Genomic DNA, 23,276 nt, shown 5'->3' with positions numbered 1-23,276 from the left:
TTCAAACATACATTTATCTTCTTTAAAGTACATATGATTAAAGAAAAGAATGCTTTCTGGAAAGAATAGAATGGAATATTTTTCTTGTTTTCTTTTATGTATGCACAGGGGAGGTATTTAAATATGGAAGGAGTTATGTATAAATTAATTTGATTAATTTTGTTTCTCTTTTCTGAAGACAAAATGCCAACCATCTTATTTAAATTTTCTAAAACATTAATAAATTATATATAGTAATGCTGATTCTCCATAGTGAGGTCTTTTTAAATAATGGAATTTAACTTCTTGGCACATAGTAGGAATTTTAGTCTATTACGCATTTAAAGATTTTAACTACTGTCTGTGTTAACTTTAAGGTGTCAGGAATTGGGATTTTTCAACACTGCTAATGAAGATCCCCTCTTATAGTCCAATAAGCTAAGCAAGAGTTCCAGACTCATGACACGAACAGTTTAATTGAATCCGTCCACTCTGGGCAGGTGACTGGAATCACTGATGAAAACATAAATGCTGCTTTGAGGGTAACCACAAAGGAGCAACCAAGAGTCACTCACAGTTACTGAAGGCTTTACTTTATTTATTTTAGGTAAAAGGAAAGAAAAGGATAGGGAGAAAAAAGAGAAGCGAGACAAAGATCACTACAAACCAAAACAGAAGAAAAAGAAGAAGAAGAAAAAGAAATCTAAACAGCACGGTAAGTTTGCTAAGATATGTTTTTTAGTATTTTGAGATTGTTCAACTCTTTTTTTTCCCCACAAAATGATAAGATTAACATGCCATTTAGAATTTAGATATTCTTGTAACTTTTCTTTCTCTTATTATTTCAAAAACATAAAAATCTGCTCTGTAAAATAAATTACAATGACTTTATTTCCAACATATGGTGAAGTAAGTACTATGACACAAACCCTTTAACATGATGAAGATTTTTCCCCCTACTGTGTATGTGTATGTATGTATTGTAGCTAGCTAGTTAGCTAGATATAGCTATAGATATAGATATAGATATAGATACATGGTCTTTTTTTCTTTTCTTTCTCTGGTATGTGTGTATACATATGTCCATGCATGTGTGAAGGACAGAGGTCAACTTGGTGTCTTCATCTACAGTTCTGTTATTCTTTTTTGAGACAGTGAACTTTACTGAAACTGAAACGAAAGCTTATCATTTTACCTAAAGTAGTGGTTCAAATATCCTCTGGGATCATCTTGTCACTCCTCCCCAGTGCTGGATTTGCAGATATATATACTCTATGATGTCTAGATTTTGTATGCTTGATGTGCAAGCACTATAGCAACTGAGAATTCTACAAAGCCAAAATAAAGGAGGGATTATAAACACATAATTGTAATGTCCTTTAAATTCCCTTTGAGGATAAAAGAAAAAGATGGTTTTTAGAAAAACCAGCAGCAGAATTTGGCAACGATGAATAAAGGAAACCCTACATGCGCTTAAAAGCATAAGAAAAATGGTGACAGAAGGAAGCATGAGATGCAGAAGACAACATAAACACACTGTAAATGTGTGATCAATCTAAACACTGATCTTAGAAAACAGCCTGTAGAGATAAGAAAGCAAAGTAATAGAAACTATAATATATAGTACTAGCTTTTATATTGGCAGGTAATTACTTACAGTTCATTACTTTGACTTCCTTGTATGATTGCTTGTAGGTCCTAAGAAGTTTAGTTTGCATTTTCAGACTTCTAATCCAGGAATGGTGGCTCACACCTGTAGTGCCAGAACTTGGCAGGTTGAGGCAGAAGGATTTACACAAATTTGAAGTCAGTCTGGGCTAATAATAAGTTCTAGAACAATGAGGGCTATGGTGTAAGGCCCTGTCTGTGAAAAAATGAAATAAAAACATTTGTCATATAAGCACCAAAGAATAAAGAATAGAATAGAGTATAATTTCCTAAGTAGGAGTGGAAAGAATATAAATGTAAATGAACCATCTATATCCAATTGAACTGAAAATTAGAAGACAATAAAGTATAAATAAGGTGTTAGAAATAAACACAACATTACTTCTACCTTATACCTCAAAGAATGAATGATAGGACTGAGGTGACAGGTCTGTCTACTCGCAAGTGCAAAGACCTAAGGTTTTCTCCAGAGCACACATACAATGTCCAGGTATGGGAGTGCATGCTTGTAATCCCAGCACTGAGGAACACACAAGAGGATCTCTGGGGCTTGCTAACCAGTCAGCCATTCTAGCTAAACTGGTGAGCTCCAGGAAAGACCTTTCTCAAAGGAAGTAAGTAGTATTCCTGGAAATGCCACCCAGGGTAGTCCACTGGCCTCCCCATGCATGTGTACATGCCTGCATCCACATACACAGCTGCACACATTAATTTATGAATGAGTGGGTAGCATCTGTGTGTTGGTCAACTTTCCTTTATAATGATAAATACCTGAAAGCACTTTCATCTTAAAGGAGAGAAGGTTTGTTTTAGCTCACAGTTTCACAGGTTTTGTGCACAGCTACAATGCTTTGTAACCTGTGGTGAGATAGAACCCTATTGCAAAGAGTTTATAGTGCTAATTGCTCAGCTTGTGTCAGGCAGCCAAGAAGAAAGGAGAAGAGAAGATGTTGCTGATTTTATACACACACACACACACACACACACACACACACACACACACATATATATATATCCTTAAAGAATATACTTCAAAGACCTGCCTCTTCCAGTAGGCCACTGGTAGTGCGTTTTAAGTGATGAAGTTGTCAGTGGCTTCATCTGTTGGTACAGTTAGTACCTTCATGATCCAGTTACCTCTCAAAGGCCTGCCTTTGAGATTCTGAGTTCTGGTACATGGCAAAGCAAGCCTTTAATATGTGCATTTGTAAAGGACATCTAAGATGCAACTATAACTGCTTTATTTTCTAAATTGAATTATCTAGTATGTATAAATTATATATGCAAACATAAGAAAAGAATGAATTTATGAAATTCCTAGCCAAATGGATGGACCTGGAGGGCATCATCTTGAGTGAAGTAACACAATCACAAAAGAACTCACACAATATGTATTCACTGATAAGTGGATATTAGCCCAAAACTTAGGATACCCAAGATATAAGATACAATTTGCTAAACGCATGAAACTCAAGAAGAATGAAGACCAAAGTGTGGACACTGTGCACCTTCTTAGAATTGGGAACAAAACACCCAGGGAAGGATTTACAGAGACAAAGTTCGTAGCTGTGATGAAAGGATGGACCATTTAGAGACTGCCGTATCCAGGGATCCATCCCATAATCAGCTTCTAAACGCTGACACCATTGCATACACTAGCAAGATTTTGCTGAAAGGACCCAAATATAGCTGTCTCTTGTGAGACGATGCCGGGGCCTAGCAAACACAGGAGTGGATGTTCACACTCAGCGATTGGATGTATCACAGGGCTCCCAATGGAGAAGCTAGAGAAAGTACCCAAGGAGCTAAAGGGATCTGCAACCCTATTGTTGGAACAACATGATGTACTAACCAGAACCCCGGAGCTCTTGTCTCTAGCTGCATATGTATCGAAAGATGACCTAGTCGGCCATCAATGGAAAGAGAGGCCCATTCGACTTGCAAACTTTATATGCCCCAATATAGGGGAATGCCAGGGCCAACAGAATGGGAATGGGTGGGTAGGGAAGTGGGGGGCGCTATGGGGGACATTTGGGATAGCATTGGAAATGTAATTGAGGAAAATATGTAATAAAAATATTAAAAATTTAAAAAAAAAGAAGAATAGGTAGGACAAAGAAATGTTGAAAATAAAACCATAGAAAACCTGACAAGTAACCACTAGAAAAGTTAGTGTAGATAAATGAATAACAAAATATTCATAAGGCTAGAGATCTATTACCATGTTTTGATAAAAGTATGGTCCATTTATAGTTATAAACTTCAGACATAAGTTTCAGAATGTTGTTACTGAATAATGTTACTATATTTTTTGATAATAAAGCAAGCATTCTGTCAGATGTTGTGTCACACATGTGTAGCATTTGGGAGACAGTAACAGTGGGGTTATTCACTGCAAGTTACAGACCATGGAAAGTTCCAGGCCAACCACAGCTATATAGCAAGACCTTGTCACTAACACCACTGCCCCTGCCCCACTGAAACAAAGCAAGACAGAACAAAACCATATCCTATAAGAATAAGAAGCAGCCTTTGACTATATTACAGCTGATATAATAGACCTGAACAGAACACCAGGCTCAACAGTTACTGAAGGAAAGTTTTGTCACAAGCAGTTCTGAAACTATGTGATACAACTTTAAACAAATCAATGAAAAAATTAATCATGGATATATGATCACAGTTGTCTACTCTAAGCAATTCCATGAAGATAAATAGAATTATTCCATTGTTTAGAAACTGTAACTTGCATTACTCCATAACATAAAGCAAAAATAGAAAGATGTTTAGGATGTGAAAGGTGATGGAAATATTAAATGTCTAAGCTTACTAGTGTAGTTTTGTTGCTTTTCTTTATTTTGGGGTCATAGGGTCTTACTCTGTAGCCTAGGCTGTTTTAAATTCTCCTGTGCTTCAGCCTCATGAATGCATAAGGTAACAAGTATATACTATTGCACCCAGACTTTTAAAATGATACTTACAAGAGCAAAATATATTTTTATTAGCATAGGCTTACAGGTTAAGAAATTAGAAAAGGAGCTGGGGTGGTGGCTCCCTTGGTAGAGGACTTAAGTTCAATCCCGTGAACCTAAGTAAAAATCCAGATTGATGGTACAAGGTTAGAATCTAAGTGCTAGCAAGGTAGAGACAGGTAGATCTTTGGGGCTCACTAGACAAATAGCTTAGCCTCCTTAACAAGTTCCAGGCCAGTGAGCAACCCCATTACAAAAAGTAAAAATGAAATTCTGGACACTGCTTGAAGAACAACGTGCAGTCTGTCTTCCACACGTGTTTGAACATATATGTGCTACCCGCACTCAAGCATGTACATGCACAGATACGAGAAATGTTGAATAAGCATGAATGAATAAGAAATAATAAAGATGAAAGATTAATAAGTTAAACTCTGCTAGAATCTTATTTTAACCCAAAAAGTTAGATGGAAAGAGATGGTTGCTAGAAATTAAGTTCAAAGTAAATAGTCTCCAAAGCTTAAAAGAAATATAACTAATATGTTAAAACCTCTCTAAAAGAAGTTTTTCTGTTCATTTCTTCTAAACATTGAAGGAAGGAGTTTTTGTTTGTTTGTTTATTTGGTTGGTTTTGTTTTTGTTTTTGTTTCAGTTATTTCATCTTCCTTTCCTATAGTTCCAGTGTATTAGGAAGCTGATGCAGGAACATGACCTTAGTGCAGAAGATCGAAAGCAGCCTCCACAACATACTGAAACTATCCTCGAAAAATAAATAAATAATTTCAAAATTGGAGAAAAGATAAGGAATGTCTCACAGAAGATGTGAATATATATATTCCCCAAATATATATTCAGTACTAACTTCTTAGACTCATGAACACTAATATATTTGGCAATAAGATATACCCTGATATGATTTAAAAATAATCCCAGAAAGAGACATCAGGATTTAGGGTAGACCCCTAAATGTAGGATTTTGAGACTCAGAGATGAGAGGCCATGTGAAGATGGATGTAAGGAATGAGGTCAGATGCTTATGAGGCCAGGAGGCTTTGCTCCAACCTCAGAGGGAGCCTACCAGTCAGTACCTGGCTTGGGACTTTTGACTTAAAGAACTTTGATGGAATAAACTTACTTTGTTTCAAGCCATCAGGTTTATGGTACTTTTTTGTGGCACCCATAGGAAACTAATATAATTCTATCTGTGTCTTATGTGATTTACATAACTGTTGTCAATAAAAAGAAGAGGGATGATCACAGGGTCTCATTTCTCATATAGTTGCAAAATGTCATAAATACTGCATAATTATTCTAGCAATTCATGGGAAGGATATGAACATAGGTGGAATGCAAATGTGGTTGAATATCAGAAAAATCAGTTCATAAAATTCAACCCAGTAAAGGTAAAGGAGAAACATCGCTACCTCCGTAAGTCAACAGAAACCTTTTGGTGGCCCACATGCTGATTCTGTTAAACTGTGAATAGCTGATTGTAAGCTTGTTTAGAAATATTAAATAAATAAGTGGAGAGAATGTATGTTCATGGTTTGGATCTTTAAATATCAAAGAGATGTAAGTTAATGATAAGTAGATTTATAGAGCTAGTGCTTATTTTAGTACTGAAAAAAGCAAAAGGAACCAGCCTACCAGGATGGGTATGAATATTATTTTTGCCCATAACATTGGGCTGTTTTTGAACTGTGTACTTAATGTGTTCTGCTGTGATTCCTTGGTTCATAAAATAGCATTAGCCACCAAACCCTGTTCACTCTAGTTCTGAGAGTATTAAGAGTTAGCACACAGAACTTCATTAAACTGTCTTCTCGGCAGTCTTTAATTGGTTTCAGGTTAGTTGTACTCTAGTTTGTATGGTAACCATTCTCATAGACACCTACTAAATACCAGTTGTTTGCAAAACAACTTCAAATTCTGGTGGTCAGGAGTCCAGAATAGTTCTCTAAGCTAAAGCTGTGATTTCTTTCTGGAGGCTTCAGCAAATAGTGCATAGTCTATACTCCTTCCTTTTCTGGCTTCAGAGGCTGCCAGAGTCTTGTCTCCAGTTTTCTCATTTTCAGGGGAGCATTAGCTAGCCAATTCTTTCCTTGATTGATTCCTTTGCCCTTTTCATTTGAAGTAGCCCCCCTAGGATTCCACTGGGCCCACAGATAGCCTGTAGCACATTCCCTGCTTTACAGCCAGCCTACTAGTTTAATTTAACCTGCAATGTGAATTCCCCTTCACCATGATACTTAAGCATTTACCGGAACCAGGGAATAGGTCATGAACATACATGAAGGACTGAACCAATCATACTGACATGATTGTGCTCCTATAAACATCCTTTTCCACCTGTTACATACTCTCTGACCTCTCTTGGTGGATGCCTTTTAACTCATGCTCAGATGAGACAATAGACAAAGGAGGTGAAAACGTGCTTTCTGTCCACATGTATGCACTTTCCTGAACATGTCCATCTCCTCCTCTGTCCGTGCTAAAATGAAGGGAATGTCCTTCCCTATTGAAATCCTGAAATTCCAGCACTAGAAGCAGATAGATGGTGTCTAGGTAGTTTTCTCCATCTAAAGTAAAATGCCTTTTCTAATATCTGTTTCTTCTCTTTTGTCTTCTGCTAGCCCTATCACAGACTCACTTTCAGCACTTGGTCCATCAAATAGAAAAACTGTCCTGATGCCTTCCACCCTTTCTCTCAGCTTCCACTCTGTGTTATTGCATGTCTGTCCTCAGCTTCCTCTCAGCTGTCACCTTCCTAGTTAAAGTAGCTGGCATAAGTGTGTATACCACAGCTAAGGCCTGCAACTCATCCTCTCTTCTTCTCATCTATCTTCTACTTCCTGTTCTGTCCTACCACTGGAATGAACTTGGAAAAATGAAGTGGACCTATGTCTAATCATGTTTTCCTTTAAAACTTGTAAATGGCTGTTGGTTAAGCCTAAAAATTAATGCAAAAATTCCCTTGTACCCTGTTGCCACTGCTCACAGGGCAGCCTGTCCTACTTATTTCTCATACTATGCCCCATCAGTCATGAACTTGTCAAGTGTGCCTATGTGCTTTTGGCTCCAGAGCCTCCATCCTACCTATGCTCCTCTCCCTCTATTCCCAGCTCTCTCTCTCAGTAAGCTGTATGGGCCTTCCTTGCTTGTGCCTGTATGATTTATAGCTGGTTGGAACAGTAGGCCTTTGACACACCAGTTTATTTCCTTCAGAAGTTTGTCTTATGTGTGCATGTGTAAGATTAATTGATTAAACTTTCACTATAGTTATACTAGAGAGAAGTAGGTAAGAGTAGGAGAACCTCTTACTTTAATGGAAAGAAATAGGCTAATTTCTCTTCCCTATCTTGCTGCAGACATGGCTGTGAAAATGATGGAGGAAAATGTAGAAATGACCCTTTACCATTTCTTCATAAGAGTGTACTGGTATCAGTTAGCTCCTGGCAATCCCATGTGTCTACACCATATGGAGTTACTGATTTTGCTTGTTCTTGTCAATACACTTATCAGCTACCTGGTCACAGATGACAGATGAAGTGGTTGTATTATGGCTTTGTGTGTCTTCATGAGTTGTGATAACTCTTTGTTTCTTGAGACTTTAGTAATGTGTCTTTCTGTTTCTTATGTTTCAGACTATTCGGACTATGAAGACAGTTCCCTAGGCTTTTTGGAAAGGTGTTCTTCTCCACTAACTAGATCTTCTGGGAGTTCTCTGGCTCCACGAAGCACATTTACGGAGAAAACGACAACTTATCAGTACCCGAGGGCAATTCTGTCTGTTGATCTTAGTGGTGAAAGTATGTGTGACTGTGTTGTAGTTAAAATAAGACCTGAGATTCCTCAGTATCAGACTTTCTGCCATGTCTGTTTATGTTAATTGCATGCTACTTCCTTTTAGTTTAAAATCTCTTCTTACATTATTATTGCCATTCATTTATTGTCTTGCTGTGTAGCTCAGGATGACCTCAAACAATTGATCATCTGGCGTCAGCCCCCAGATGCTGGGTTTAGAGATGTGAGCTGCCATGACCAGCTAAGCAGTTGATGCTTAACTGCCTTCATCACTACCTGGTCACACAAATAATCATGCCATATGATGTGTGTAAATGCCTAGTATAATGCTTGGCATATAGTATAGTGCAATGGTAGTTGGCTAAAAGGGTATTAGTATATAGTACAAATAATGAAACTCATTCTTTCATGACCAAAAAGGACTAATATTTGAGAATATTCAATCAAACATTTGCAAACTGTGTAAAAAGTAATGTTTCATTGTTGGTATTAGCCTTAGCCATGACCTGTTAGTAGGAAAAACAGTGGCTACTCAGTATTACTTTCATCAGTATATGTAAACTACAAAACATTTAAATGTTTTTGTTTGTTTGTTTTTTGTTCTGTTTTTGTTCTAGAGGCAGGTACTCAGTTTGCATGGGTTTGCTCTGCTGAAATGCTTATAGCTGCTTTCTGATACAGGACATATTTGAAATTGTGTGCACTTTTATGTGTTCCAGATTTGTCAGATGTGGAATTCCTGGATGACTCTTCCACAGAGAGCCTGCTTCTGAGTGGGGATGAGTACAACCAAGACTTTGATTCAACTAATTTTGAGGAGTCTCAGGATGAAGATGATGCTGTTAATGAGATTGTACGCTGTATCTGTGAACTGGATGAGGAGAATGGCTTCATGATCCAGGTACTCAACCAACCTCTGCCCTGCAGTTCTGGATCACTGTGGGTGTTAGCAGATGGACCAGAGAGCTTTTCTTTTTCATTAGCCATCCCTCAAAAGGTAGTGTCTAACACATTGCCGTGCTTTCCATTCTAGCAGTACTGGTTAGGAAATCTCTGCATTGAATCAAGTAGACACTTGGCTTGTGAATATCACTGTTCAGTTTAGGTTATCTGTTAACAGATTGAGGCCTTCGTGTTGAAATGTTCAAAGGCCCTGAAGGTGGATCTTCCTCCACAGTGTAGAGTTGGCTACAGCATGTTTTTTTACTGACATGTAATAATCAGCAATATATATTTACCCTTTGGGGTGTGGAATTCAAACCCAAATGCCCAGCATTCCCAAAGAAGAAAGAGAACTTTTTTACAAGGGTTAGCAACCTCTGCTTATAAGGGTGTCTCTAAGAAATCAAGGAAGCATAGCCCACAGTTGTGTCAATATAGGAGAAAAATTAGGAGATATTGGTTACAAGATTTAAAAAGTAACCACCTTTTTCTCTTTGTCAGTGCTATGAATTTAGAGCTTTACCACATGACTATTTAAGTGTCCTTGCATTGACATTTTACAGATTTGTTTCAGTGTTTTTATAACTTATTAAAGCATATTTTAATAGATCTGATATAAAGAAGTTCTTGAAATAGTTGAACATTTCAGTGATGAAATTCATCTTAAACATGACTTTTTCTTGTGGCACATAGGACTTGATTTAGCAGGACAGGATGGCAGGCCAGCTAGTTAAAAAGTGACAATGTGAGTCCTTGCCTTGCCTGTCCTGGTCTGGTCTGTGGGTGCCGATTCTGCCAGCACTATGGGTCTCTTATGTTTTCTGCAGTGTGAAGAGTGCCTATGCTGGCAGCACAGTGTGTGCATGGGGCTCCTGGAGGACAGCATTCCGGAGCAGTACATCTGCTACATCTGTCGGGACCCTCCGGGTGAGGCCCTCCGCCCCGTGTGGGTTGTGTGACGCGGACTCCAGAGTATGGCCACTGTGTAGAGCACCTGCACTTCTTGGTTAGCTAGACTCCTCTGCCATAACGTGGGTTGAAGAGACTTTTTGCCTGTTACAGCATGACTTTCATAGTAATCACCTGCACAAGCACATTGATGTAGATATATTTACTTACTGACTTCCTTACCGAAAGGGAGTTCATGACTTTCTCCTGAAGCTAGCCTTTGCCTACTCTGGGTATTGATTTCTAGCTGGGATTATTTATGCTGGACCAATATTCATTGCCTGCTAACCATCTGATTAGTTTTGAAAAGTTTACCCAATTTATTACAGAGTAAAGAGGATTCCACAGATTTTCCTATATCTTTTATTTCCCTGATGAAGCACTTAGATGTGGGAAGTCATATATTTGTGCCTGAAGAGGTACCACTGAGTGTATACTGAGATGAAAAACTGAGCTTTTTTGACTCCCAAGTCATTGTACTTGCTTTGTCATGCCTACTTCTATGCTAAGTAACACATTCTGCATGTAGAATATATTTTCAGCTATCAACGCAGAGAATAACTAGGCAGATGAACTGGTCTCATGCTCACTGAAAGAATAAAGGAAAAAATTTTAAGAAGCAAGAAAGGGGGCTGGTAAGATCAATTAGCAGTTAAGAACACTGGCTACTCTTCCAGAGGTCCTGAGTTCAATTCCCAGCAACCACGTGGTGGCTCTGTAAAGAGACCTGATGCCATCTTCTGGCATCTAGGTGTGCATGCAAACAAAGCACTCAGACATTTAAAGATAAATAAATAAAAATTAATTAATTAATCAGTTAATTAAAGCAAGAGAGGGATGATGAAATGGACCCGTGATTTGATCTCTATATCCATGTAAAGAGCTGGGCATGCCTATAATCCCAGTAGTGTGGAAGTAGAGACATAAGGTCTCCCTGGGCTTTGCTGGCCCACCAATTTAGTCAAATCAGTGACTTTCAGATTCCATGAAAGGTCCTGTCTCTAAAGCTGAAGTAATAAGTGGTAAAGAACCATAACCTCTGGCATCATATATGCAAAGAACCAAGAGAATTATTCAGAGCTATGTGAATATAATTTTTTATTGTTTCTGCTTATATTATAGACATTTGCTATTTATTGTATGTTTCAATAACAAATATAGACTTTCACTTTTCATTCAGTTGCATATATTGGGTACATTCTATCTGTTAACACTGGAAAGATGACTGATTCAAATTATTTATCCTCCTCATAGTTAAAACAGGAGCATCTAATTGTAAGAGGATCCACTATGTATTAGCATCAAGCTCTAAAATATTGTAGAATTTTGTGAAATCATTGTCATGAAGGCAGGATCCCTACATGCTCATCTATAGCTTTGTTTTTATGAGCAGAAATTGAAAGAAAGACCTATGTTTTCTGCCAGCCATCTTAGAGGAAAGGTGGCTGGTAGGTAACGATTGAAAATCGTGTATCAGAGTTCCCTTGGCAGATGTCACCTGCCACTTACCCTCAGTGGCATTCCTTCTCCTCATGTGCAGGCAAAGCAGAAGTGCTGAGGGGCTCCTGTCATCTCACCACTCCCTCAGCATGGTATCTGAGTTTGGAGTCTACTTTTAGTGGTAGGGCTTGTCTTATTCACTGAGGAGCATTAATGGGAGCGAGGATCTAGATAAGTAGAATCCTTTATGACTTCCATTGTCAACTTCGTCTGCAGGTCAGAGATGGAGTGCAAAATACCGTTATGATAAGGAGTGGTTGAATAATGGAAGAATGTATGGGTTATCTTTTTTAAAAGAAAATTATTCTCATCTCAACGCCAAAAAAATAGTTTCCACACATCATCTTCTTGCTGATGTCTATGGTGTAACTGAAGTACTGCATGGATTACAGCTTAAGATTGGAATACTAAAGTAAGTGGACTGCCTGGAACATTTTTTAAAAATTATTTTTATTTTATGCATATCATATTTTGACTGTGTTTATATGTGTGCATCACATGGGCATGGTACCTGCAGAAGCAAGAAAAGGGTTACTTCTTAGGAACTGGAGTTAATCACAGTTATAAGCCACCATGTGGGTGTTGAGAACTGAACCCAGGTCTTCTACAAGAGCAGCAAGTGCTTTTAACCAGTGAGCCCTCTACAGACCCATTCTCCCCCCCCCCCTTTATTTTTTTTCTTTTTTTTTTTTTTTTTTTTTGGTTTTTCGAGACAGGGTTTCTCTGTGTAGCCCTGGCTGTCCTGGAACTCACTTTGTAGACCAGGCTGGCCTCGAACTCAGAAATCCGCCTGCCTCTGCCTCCCGAGTGCTGGGATTAAAGGCGTGCGCCACCACGCCCGGCTTTTTCTTTTTTTTATTGGATATTTTCTTCATTTACATTTCAAATGCTATCCCAAAAGTCCCCTATACCCTCCCCCTCGCCCTGCTCTCCTACCCACCCTCTCCCACTTATTGGCCCTGGCTTTCCCCTGTACTGGGGCATATAAAGTTTGCTAGACCAAGGGTCCTCTCTTCCCAATGATGGCCAACTAGGCCATCTTCTGCTACATATGCAGCTAGAGACACAAGTTCTGGGGGTACTGGTTAGTTCATATTGTTGTTCCACCTATAGGGTTGCAGACCCCTTCAGCTCCTTGGGTACTTTCTCTAGCTCCTACATTGGAGGCCCTGTGTTCCATCCTATAGATGACTGTGAGCATCCACTTCTGTGGCAAAGCCTCACAGGAGACAGCTATATCAGGCCTCCTTCAGCAAAATCTTGCTGGCATATGCAATAGTGTCTGCGTTTGGTGGCTGATTATGGGATGGACCCCCAGGTGGGGCAGTCTCTGGATGGTCCATCCTTTCATCTTAGCTCTAAACTTTGTACAGACTCATTCTTACAAATTCAAATACAAATCTAAGAAATAAAAGCATAACATCAGTTAACCACAAATGCAAAAACTAACTAAAAATAAAACAAATGCAGGTAAGCTTTTTAAAATATTTTATTTGGAGGGAAGTTTAAAAATAAAGCTGTCTTTCTTCACAGATTATATGATAGTTTATCAGGTAGTCTTTTGGAGGTCACAGTAGCACTTCAGAAGACAGAATATTTAAAAGAAATCTACAGTAAGAAAAACGTTGAACAGTGGTAGCACACAGCTTTAATCCTGGCACTCGAGAGACAGAGGCAGAGGCAGGTGAATCTCTGAGTTTGACATCAGCCTAATCTACACAGTGAATTCCAGGACAGCCAGATAGGACTACACAGAGAAATCCTGTCTTGGGGGTGAGGGGAGTAAGGAAAGAATAACCCTTTGGATAATGACAAGCTCTGTATACCTGGTTCACATCCTACTATTTAAAAAAAAAAATTAGAGCTAATGTTTTGTGGACATAGCTAACTGTAGCTGATAGGTGAGTCTGTTTTCAATGTCTGATAATAGTGTGAGAGGAATTCATTCTATGTGGGTGTGTTCTTAACTACCATAAGATGGACTCAGAAAGAGTGAGGAGGCAGCAGATGCAGGATCACCTTTGCTGCTGTGCCTCATAACATTTTATAACTTCAGACAGTTTTTCCTTAAGGAAAGTCTAGGTCCTTCTAAGTAACATATCTGGATAGTTTTGAGGCCTTTTGCTCATTTTCTTCTAATGCCAGACCATAGTTGTTTAAAGAATAAAGGGAGAGCCTTTTCTTTTATGTAATGTAAATGTTCTGCTCGTTCTTCCCAGGATTTGCCCCATCTGCATTCTGAGGCCTCATCTTTCCTGTGAGTCCTAAGTTTGGTGTGCCTTTGAGTTGCTTACTCTGCTTACTCTCTTGTCCTAGCCAGACAGCTTTATTTCATGGGAAAAGTTTCTGTACCTTTTCATTTCTGTGACTCCACTCTTCCTTTGCTTCATTCTTTACACCTAATAGCAGCATTCATATTAATGAAGCAGAATAAAAGCCTCTTTCATGCTGTTTTGCCCCTGACCAAAGGCCTTGAATAATAGGAATTTTATTGACATACCCTCTTCCTTAGTATGTTGACCAACCATTCCAGCTATACCAAAGCATAATTTGTAAATGAATTATGATTTCTTAAACATCCAGCTATTTTAGTTTCCCTAGAAGATGCCTTTCTATCATTGCCTGATAGCTAGAATTGAGCCTGCTCTTTTTGGTACATTGCATGTGTACTGAGACTATTGTTATTATATGGTAGACCTTGGGTCTTAAAGTCTTCCTGAATTGGGATTCAGGTGTGTGTCACCAGGCCCAGCTATAGGCATAGGTTTTCAGAGGGTTATGCCACCTGTCTCCAAACGGCATGGCAGGGTTCATTTCCCTAGACTGTGGAGCCAAAGAACCAGGTTTCTTTCTAGTATGCCTTCTACTATTGAGAATTTTAAGTGACTGTTTTCTAGATATTAAATTGCTAGAAGTTTAAAAGACAAAAGGTTTTAAGCTAAGAAATTATAAATGGATATTGCTAGAAGAAAGCTAATTTGAATCTCATTTAGAAATTATTAATTTGCAGCCATCATTGAGCCTGTAGGACAATGGTTCTCAATCTTTGGGGGTCTAACTACCCATTCACAGGGTTCATATAAGACCCCCAGAAAGCACAGATATAATTCATAACAATAGCAAAGTTACAGTTATGAAGTAGTAATAAAACTAATTTTATGGTTTGGGTCACCACAACATGAAGAACTGTATTGAAGGTTCACAACATTAGCAAGGTTGAGACCCTCCTACCAGAAGGTAGGAGGAGTCATACCTTGTGAGTAACCTTGCACTTCATTCAGAGTGGAGCACTGCTTTGCTTACTGCAGAATGTATTGTGCTACAAACTCCACTTCACATGATCTAATTCTTATTTAAAATGGAGCACCCTAAGTGAGCATAGACCATAGTTGTGGTATAAACAATGGAACTTCTTTGGAGGCCAATTGTACAGTAACTAAAATAAAAGTATATTCTATTCTGCAGTTCTTTATCTGGAAATTGATCTGGCTGTAGTATTTTAACATGTACAGTGATACACATATATTGGAGAGCTAATGGGATGTACTGGACTGGCAATTAATATCATTTAACCATTAAAGTCTAAATAAAGAAAATCTGTGTGTTCTGGTGTGGCAAGATGCCCACTGTGTACTGTTTAGGAAAAAAGAAAAAGTATGGTGAAGCCTACTTGTAAAAAAGAAAAATATATATACCCCTGTTTAAAGAACAACAGCAAAAAGATTTAATTGTTCTTATTTTATGTGTATGTGTGAGCACCCACTTGTATGTATCTACACCAAGTGTGTGCCAGAGAGGGCACAGAGTCAGTTCCCTGAAACTGTAGTTATAGGCAGTTGTGAACCACCTGATGTGGTGCTGAAAACCAAACCAGCTGGGTCTTCTGTAAGAACAGGAAATGCTCTTAGCTGCTGAGCCATCTCTCCAGCCCCATATTTTCTTATTTTTAATAATTTTGTATGTACAGAAAAAGTCTGTAAGATCATGTGGCATTTACAATTGCTACAGTGGAATAAACTTGCTTTTTATGTGTTCAGTTGTAATTTTTATCTCATGAATAGGGATGGCTTTTTAATTAGAGGTTATAAAGTATGTTTACATAAACTATGTATCATACAGTAACAACAAAAATTCTATAAAGAAATGTATATATCAAACAGCGTCACTAATAATCAACAGAATTCAGTTCATTGTTGATTTTCTGATTATTGTATAATTAAAACTGAGAGGACTTATATTTTGGACAAATGCTAGTGGAGTCAACTTAAAGGACAACTTTGTCTTTGATCCTGACCCCTTCTTCATATGGTTACCAAATTTACCACAATTTTTAGCGTGTTGCCATTCTTTTCATGAAGTGCTATTTCTTCATTATTTTTTTAAGGAATAAACATCATCCTGACCTTCATCTCTGGGCTTATTCTGGGAAGAGGAAAGACCAAGATCAGGTAGTAGCTGAAGCAGAGAGAAAAGTAACACTTCAGGACACAGCTAACTCAGAGGGAAAGAAGTATGTACAGAACCACAAAGAACCATCCCTGAAAATGGAAGAAACCTATATAACAAGCGAACACAGCTATCAAAAGCCACAAAGCTTTAGTCAGGACTGCCAGTCTCTCACAGACCCTGGAAGCTCAGATGATGATGATACTAGCAGTTTTGAAGAAGATGGGGAACTCCGTGTGCCAGATAAAAGCCATCTTCTGTACAAAAATCGGGGAGTGTCAGAGAAGGTAATGGTTCCCATGAAGCAAGAGAAGAAGTTGATGGAATTAAACACACCTAGCCCTTGGGCTTTGCTAATCCATAAATACCTGCTTAAAGATTTGTTTTCCTTTCTCCACCACAAAACATTATCCATGTAAACATTGAGTTTTTATAATACATTCAACTGCTACCCTAAACATACTTAAATATCTCTAGAAATCAATGAGCCAAATTGTATATCAAAAGGAAAATGAATTTGTGATCATTCAGGTATTTATGGAGTCATAATTTGCTTTCCTTTAATGTGTTTTGGACAGAGCATCACACTAAAGCATATGTGTCAGTGTATCAACTCCATTGTGCAGTAACTGTATAGACGTGTCTCCTGTTTGTTGGGCTGAGCATTGAGACTGAAAGCGGCCCTCAAGCTTTATTGCTTTCTCACTAGAAAGTCCACTTTTTAAAAAATTATTATTATTATTATTAGGTATTTATTTCATTTACATTTCCAATGGAGTGAGGGCAAAGCAATTATTGGAAAAAAATCAAGTTAACTGTCAAAGACTGGTTTAGAAGTTCAGCTAATGGCAAACTGGCCTTTATCCCAAAAGTCCCTCACACCCTCCCACACCCACTTAGTTCATATTGTTGTTCCACCTATAGGGTTGCAGATCCCCCCAAGTCCACTTTTAAATTAGTTCTTTGCTATTCTGGCTTTTTTAAATGTCAAGTAATCATTGCCAGAAGTTCATAACTGAATTGGAAAGCTTATATTTTATGAAACTTATAGTAAATTATTTTGACAAATTAATATCCTTCTATAAAATTAGTTAACTTTGGCAAATCTAAATCCATATTTTGTATGTGTATGTTTTTAAACTTTTGAATTCTGAAATTTTTTGAAGGATTCTTACCTTCTGTTATCAGTATAACCACAACAGTAAAGGCCAGTTTGCCATTAGCTGAACTTCTAAACCAGTCTTTGACAGTTAACTTGATTTTTTTTTCCAATAATTGCTTTGCCCTCACTCCATTTGTGTCACCAGTTAAAATTAATTGAGAAAATCATTTAGTCATTCCAATTATGGGATGGAATTTTCATTTACTTAGCACATTTTACTAAAACCTTCTTTTCTGGATCACACTCTAGAAGGCATGGAGGAGGGATATAGGGACACCTTTATTCTAGAAGAACACTAGATGGAATTTGATGGTGTGTAAGAACTTTCTCCAAAGACTTTCTCAGAGTCAGATTGGCTCTTGCCTACCTAAGTAGGATAATAGATTTTTCTGTATCTTTCTCATTTTGAAGTAGAATTTCATCCAGTTCTCTGTGTTTTGTTTTATTCTGTTTCATTCTACTTTTCCCACTGGTCCTTTGGAGAAGAATCCAACATCAGGGAATAAAGTGTTTGTTTATAATGATAAAAAGGGCACGGAGGGCCCAGGAGACTCGCATCTTCAGTGGCAGCTAAATCTCCTCACACACATAGAAAATGTGCAGAATGAAGTCACCAGCAGGATGGACCTCATAGAAAAAGAAGTGGACGGTAATGTAGCCAAGAGCTCATGTGTAGCTAATGTCATGTGTGTAGTGTTGTTATGAAGAAGCTCTTTAACTTAAGTTGTAGAATGCAAACTACAGATATACTACCTGCCTGCTGAGGTCTGTCTCTTTCTTTACACTGTATTTAGCATATGCAGGGTGTTGTAGGCTCAATACAGGGTAACTGGATATTATCCTTAGTAGTGATTTCTTGTCTGTTTTGCTTTATTCTTAACATGGATGATTATTAAGTAATGCCTATATGCCTGGTTTGATATAGAATATTTGTGAAGTGTTTGCTAGTTTCATTGAAAAATATTTTCTATGAAGTCATATATTCATTTCCACTTTGACTAATATTTGAGTAGAATTAATTTCTACAAGTTAAGCAATCAAACCTTAAAGTTTCCAAAGATCACATAGAAATTAAAAAGTAGGCAGAAGAAATACCCCCTTATTATATTTGAATAAATTGAAATTCCTGGATTCTCATTCTCATATGCTTCTTTTGCTTTGACTATTTTGTCCTGATCTCAAAGATCATAACCTGTCTCCAGCCTTTAGTCCTTTCTCTGTAAATTTTATACTGTACTAAGGTTGATATAAACTGTATTTCTGCCTTTTTTTCTCCCTTAAGAGAGGAAGTGAATACCTATTTCAGAAGCATCTTGCATTTGTTTTTAATTTGATTAAATAGAGTCAGTTTGTCTTGTGTAGATTTTTGAAGATATTAAAATGTATCTTGACAATTACATATTTTAATGGATTTTTAAAGGAAAGAATGAAAATTGAGCATGTAATTGATTAATTGAATTCTATATAGAATTTGGGTATACTTGCACATATTACAGAAGGAAGGGGGTATTTCAATAAAGTAGTAATCCTGGAAAGGACTCTAAGAAACCTTTCCCCTTTCCTTTGTTAATGAAGATGTAACCTGGGGAGATGGCTCAATGGTTAAGCACTTACTTTGCAAATATGGGCACCTAAGTCCAGGTCCCTAGAAGCTATACAAATAAAAGCCAGAGGTGATGGTATGCATTTGGAATCCCAGCAGTGATGAGGTGGGACGTGGAGGTATACTAATTCCTGGTACTTTGTAGCCAGCTAGCCTAGCTACTTGGCAACATTCCTGGCCAATGAGAGACATGATCTCCAACAAATGACAGATAGTGTCCAAGAAACAGCACCCAGTTTGTCTTCTGACCATCACATGCACACACAGTCATGTTCCTGCATACAAACATGTGCCCAGGAACACAAGGAGACGATGAAATGAAAACTATTTATATCTAAATTAATAGAAAGTTTGAGCAGGCCTAATGAACTGTTATCTTTTGTTTCAGAAAAGAAAGTGAAGGAGACATACGAATGAAATGTGTGGGTCCATGTATATGCATACTATATACTCTGTGGGAAAGATTTTCTGAATGAAGTGTGTGTGTGTGTGTGTGTGTGTGTGTGTGTGTGTGTGTACATGTAAGGTAGTTCAGAATTAGGCTGGGCATGTAGTTCAGTGTTTGAACAGTTCTGGGTTCAATCCCCAGTATTTTAGGGGAAAAGGTATCTGAGATAGCAGATGAAGGTTTCCCAGGATTGAAACTATTGTGGGTGGCGTGACTAAGTGCATTGACCTTCTATAAAGAGGGAAGTGAACTCTTTATTTCAGTCACTATTCATTCTCTCCTAATTGATTATCTTCTGGCTGTTCTCAGTGCCATTTAAACTTTCCTCCCCCTTTCTTCTAGTTCTGGAAAGCTGGCTTGATTTCACAGGGGAGTTGGAGCCACCAGATCCCCTTGCAAGACTGCCCCAACTTAAACGTCACTTAAAACAGCTTTTACTTGACGTGGGCAAAGTACAACAAATTGCAACTCTTTGCTCTGTATAACAACAGAAAAAACTTGGTGACAAGAATATGTCTTTCTTCAGTTGAATCACTTTTATTCCTAAGTGGATAGTCAGAAAGCTTAATGTTTGGTCATTTACTGATTTGTGACATCAATAATATGGCATCTTGGAAAGAAAATGAAGAATAATTTTATCAAGGAAGCTAACATTAAAGATGAGTGAACAAGCTACAAATGATAATGTCATCTATGCCAAGAATCAATGAGGATAATCCAAGCTGCACTAAAGGAATGGAATTGGCAAGATACTTGTAGTTGCTTTCATGAAGCTCAAGATACCCATAGAAAGAATTATGATGTATTTATATAGCTTTAGAAGAGATACCCATGTTTATAAACCAGCATTTGGCCAAAACCACACTGTAAGGAAATTGAAGTTGTGGAGAGTTCTACAAGATTGCTCTAAGAATTGCCTTCTAGCAGTTGGATCCAGCTGCAAAGAAACTTAAATTATTTAAACTTCTGTAGGATCATGAATTATTTCTTGGGTGATGAATGTATTTTAATCAGAAAACTGACAATGGATGTCTCACTTTGGGGAAAATAATTGTGGAATTCTAACTTCATTATGAATGTATTTTAAGAAACCCACCAAATAATTGGAATTTATTGCAGGCATTGTGCTCTTTAAAAGTAAAGTGGCTTGCAGAAGGGCCCAATGTGCCAAATGTTGATACTGCTGGAAAGAGGATTTGAATATTGCAGGAATCCTTCCACCCGCCATAAGCAATGCCCTTAACCCATACAAACCTGTGCGCCACATGCTGGGTGTGCTCTGTGTAGGGGAGTCATGGTATCCAGACTTCAGCCTACATTTGATCCTGGATACACTTGGTGTTTGCTTGCCTTTTGAAAAAAACTATAAACCTCAGCTGGGATGAGGAGTGACAAAAATATCAAAATAATCTGTTGCTGTGGATTTTTTTTTAACTGCTAGTAGTGGAATACTGGAAAAGCTTCATTTCTGAAGACAAATTTTATTTTAAAATATAAATATACACTCACAAATTTTAGCTTTGTTCACAAATGGACAGATTTATGAAACCAAAGGCAACTAAGTTGCTTACTCAGCTCTTGCTGGATTTTTGAGCCTAGGTCCTACTGTCTGCCAGTCCTGGTGTGAGTTGTGTGCACGCCGCAGTGCTACATGTGCAGGTATGCATAAGTGAGTATGCTTGATAAAGTAGTCGACATACATATGTACATAATCAACATATTTATATCACACATATCTAGTTTTATTACTATAGATTATACAAATTGATGGTTAACATAAAATGTTGCCTTTTAACAGACTGTTTTTAAAAACTAAAAGTGTATGTACAGGTTTTGAAATTTTTTTAAAAAGGGGAAGAAAAGACTGTTAAGTGGAGGCTATTTGATGACATTACACTTGAATATTTTTTTTGCCTCATTCTGTTTATCAGTTCTGGAAATCTGTATAAAGGCACTTAGAACTGATAGACAGTGAACTTGAATTTATCTTTGATAAGAATACATGCCACTGTACATTCAGATATTATTTAAAGTTGCAAAACACACTGTTCTTTATGTAAGGTACTGTATGTAAAACTCTATTAAAAACTGTTCCACATACCCTAAAATTTCAGCTTGCCTTTTTGTGGCCTTATGTTTTGATGTGAGGATTAAAAGAATGTGTAACACATTGGGGAATTTTTATTGCCTTTTGAGATTTTTCAACTGACAAATGTGCCAAAGATCACTATACATAAAATGTAGTCTTCTGTATTTACTTGTGATACCTAAACTTTGTCAAAGATCCTACTGATGAATGCTTTAGCAGAAGTCATTGTGGGGTAGTTATTAAATTTGCATATTAAAGTAAAAATTAGTGCCTATAACCCATGTGTGGAGTAAATTTACTAATGTTTGTGTTTCAAGATTGATACTATATTGTTCATTTATGTTTTAAAATGATGGCTTTAAAATTTCCCATCATGACTGAACCCTAGATGTTGAATTTGCGTCTTCTTTTCAGAAATGTAGCCAGTAATGTCCTTAGTCTGTAAATAGTGTTGTTACCTTGGTTCTTGTCATATGTGCAGAAGAACTCTGTGTTCAGAGCTCAGAAGAATTCAGTTCTGGTCACCTTGATTAAAATAATGCACAGTATTATAGTACAGACTCAGTGTTCCCACACAAAGTCTGAAATGTTCCATGTGTGGAGTACGGACTCCCCAAGTGGAAAGTTCATACCTTATTTCATGTAAGCAGGATCACTGTCAAAATACAGGCTCACTAAAAATGCAGTATACAACAAATTCAAGATATGAGTTTAAGTTGTATACAAAAAGGAGTGAAGTTCACGTTTAGTCTTAAGTCTCATGCCAAGAATGTGTCATGATAAAATACAAAGACTCCAACATCCAAGAAAATACAAAATCCAAAATATTTTTCTTCCCAAGCATTTCCAATAATGAACACTAAGCTTCTGTCTTAAAATATAATCACTTGGATAGCAACTAGGAAATTGAGTACTTCATTGATTTTATGTTAAATGTTCCACTCTGCTTATTTGTCAATGAATGAAAAAGCTAATTCTTAAATTTAGATCTTTAAAGAATATATCAGATTATACGCACATACCCAGTTACTATAGAACCAACCAATAATTGGTTAAGGCCTATTATCAGGTAGAGGGCAGCACATTTCTTTGAGAGAATGAATTAACTTTGGAGAAGCAAATACATTGTGAGAAGTATCAGGTAAAATTTGTTTTGCCTTTTAGTCTTACCTAAAATCATTGTTTTGAATTCTAAGCAAGGAACTGGAGAGGGTATTTTCTTCAATGATAATGTTTTGTTTGTCAGATGGACAAAAGAGAATGAGCCTCAGTGGAGGGATTCCTCCTCATAATTTCTGGCAAATATAATTTGTACTTCTTTGTGGTTGTCTATGGTTCAGCTGACTGTAGAAGTAATGTATTTTCTCCTTAAAGGAACTTGTTATTCTTAGAATTTCAGGTAAATCACCTGTTCCCTAGTTGTTTCAAGTCAATGTCATACTCAAATATGTATACTTTTCATGTTAAAACTGAAGCATACTACTTCCTCCCCAATAAACTGAATCTGCTGCCATTGTCACTGTCTTGGTTAATAGCATCCTATCAGTATATGATTAACACACAGAGTCAGCACTTAATAGTCATTTCAGCACCACATAAGTGTTTTCTCAAAACAGTGATGATGTCTTCTTCAGGCCTGTTGGGAGCCCATTGTAAGTCATGGAGGTAATGAGTCAGTTTTACTTACCTCTTTCATTCCAGCTTTGTTTTCATTC

At 37.5% G+C, this 23,276-nt stretch overlaps 1 protein-coding gene across 13 annotated transcripts in view; it reads left to right on the top strand.

Moving 5' to 3' along the window:
* The window catches only part of Phf20l1 (PHD finger protein 20 like 1), a 68,111-nt gene extending 45,035 nt beyond the window's left edge, over nt 1-23,076 (top strand). For 6 of the 13 annotated variants that reach the window (XM_029470077.2, XM_029470083.2, XM_029470082.2 and 3 more), the window contains 8 exons: nt 587-694; nt 8,264-8,428; nt 9,143-9,324; nt 10,193-10,292; nt 12,030-12,225; nt 16,198-16,546; nt 17,905-18,070; nt 19,815-23,076. In XM_029470077.2, the coding sequence (XP_029325937.1) occupies nt 587-694; nt 8,264-8,428; nt 9,143-9,324; nt 10,193-10,292; nt 12,030-12,225; nt 16,198-16,546; nt 17,905-18,070; nt 19,815-19,957 (1,409 nt within the window). In that variant the 3' untranslated portion in view covers nt 19,958-23,076. The remainder of the gene's footprint in view (nt 1-586; nt 695-8,263; nt 8,429-9,142; nt 9,325-10,192; nt 10,293-12,029; nt 12,226-16,197; nt 16,547-17,904; nt 18,071-19,814) is intronic. The other 7 variants (XM_029470084.2, XM_085831938.1, XM_021183395.3 and 4 more) reach the window with 2 other exon arrangements.
* Nucleotides 23,077-23,276: the final 200 nt, after the last annotated feature.

The sequence above is a fragment of the Mus caroli genome, unplaced genomic scaffold (genome assembly GCF_978045245.1).
Source record: "Mus caroli unplaced genomic scaffold, Mus_caroli_1 scaffold_16, whole genome shotgun sequence".
Taxonomy (NCBI): domain Eukaryota; kingdom Metazoa; phylum Chordata; class Mammalia; order Rodentia; family Muridae; genus Mus; species Mus caroli.
This window is presented reverse-complemented; position numbering and strand designations above follow the sequence as displayed.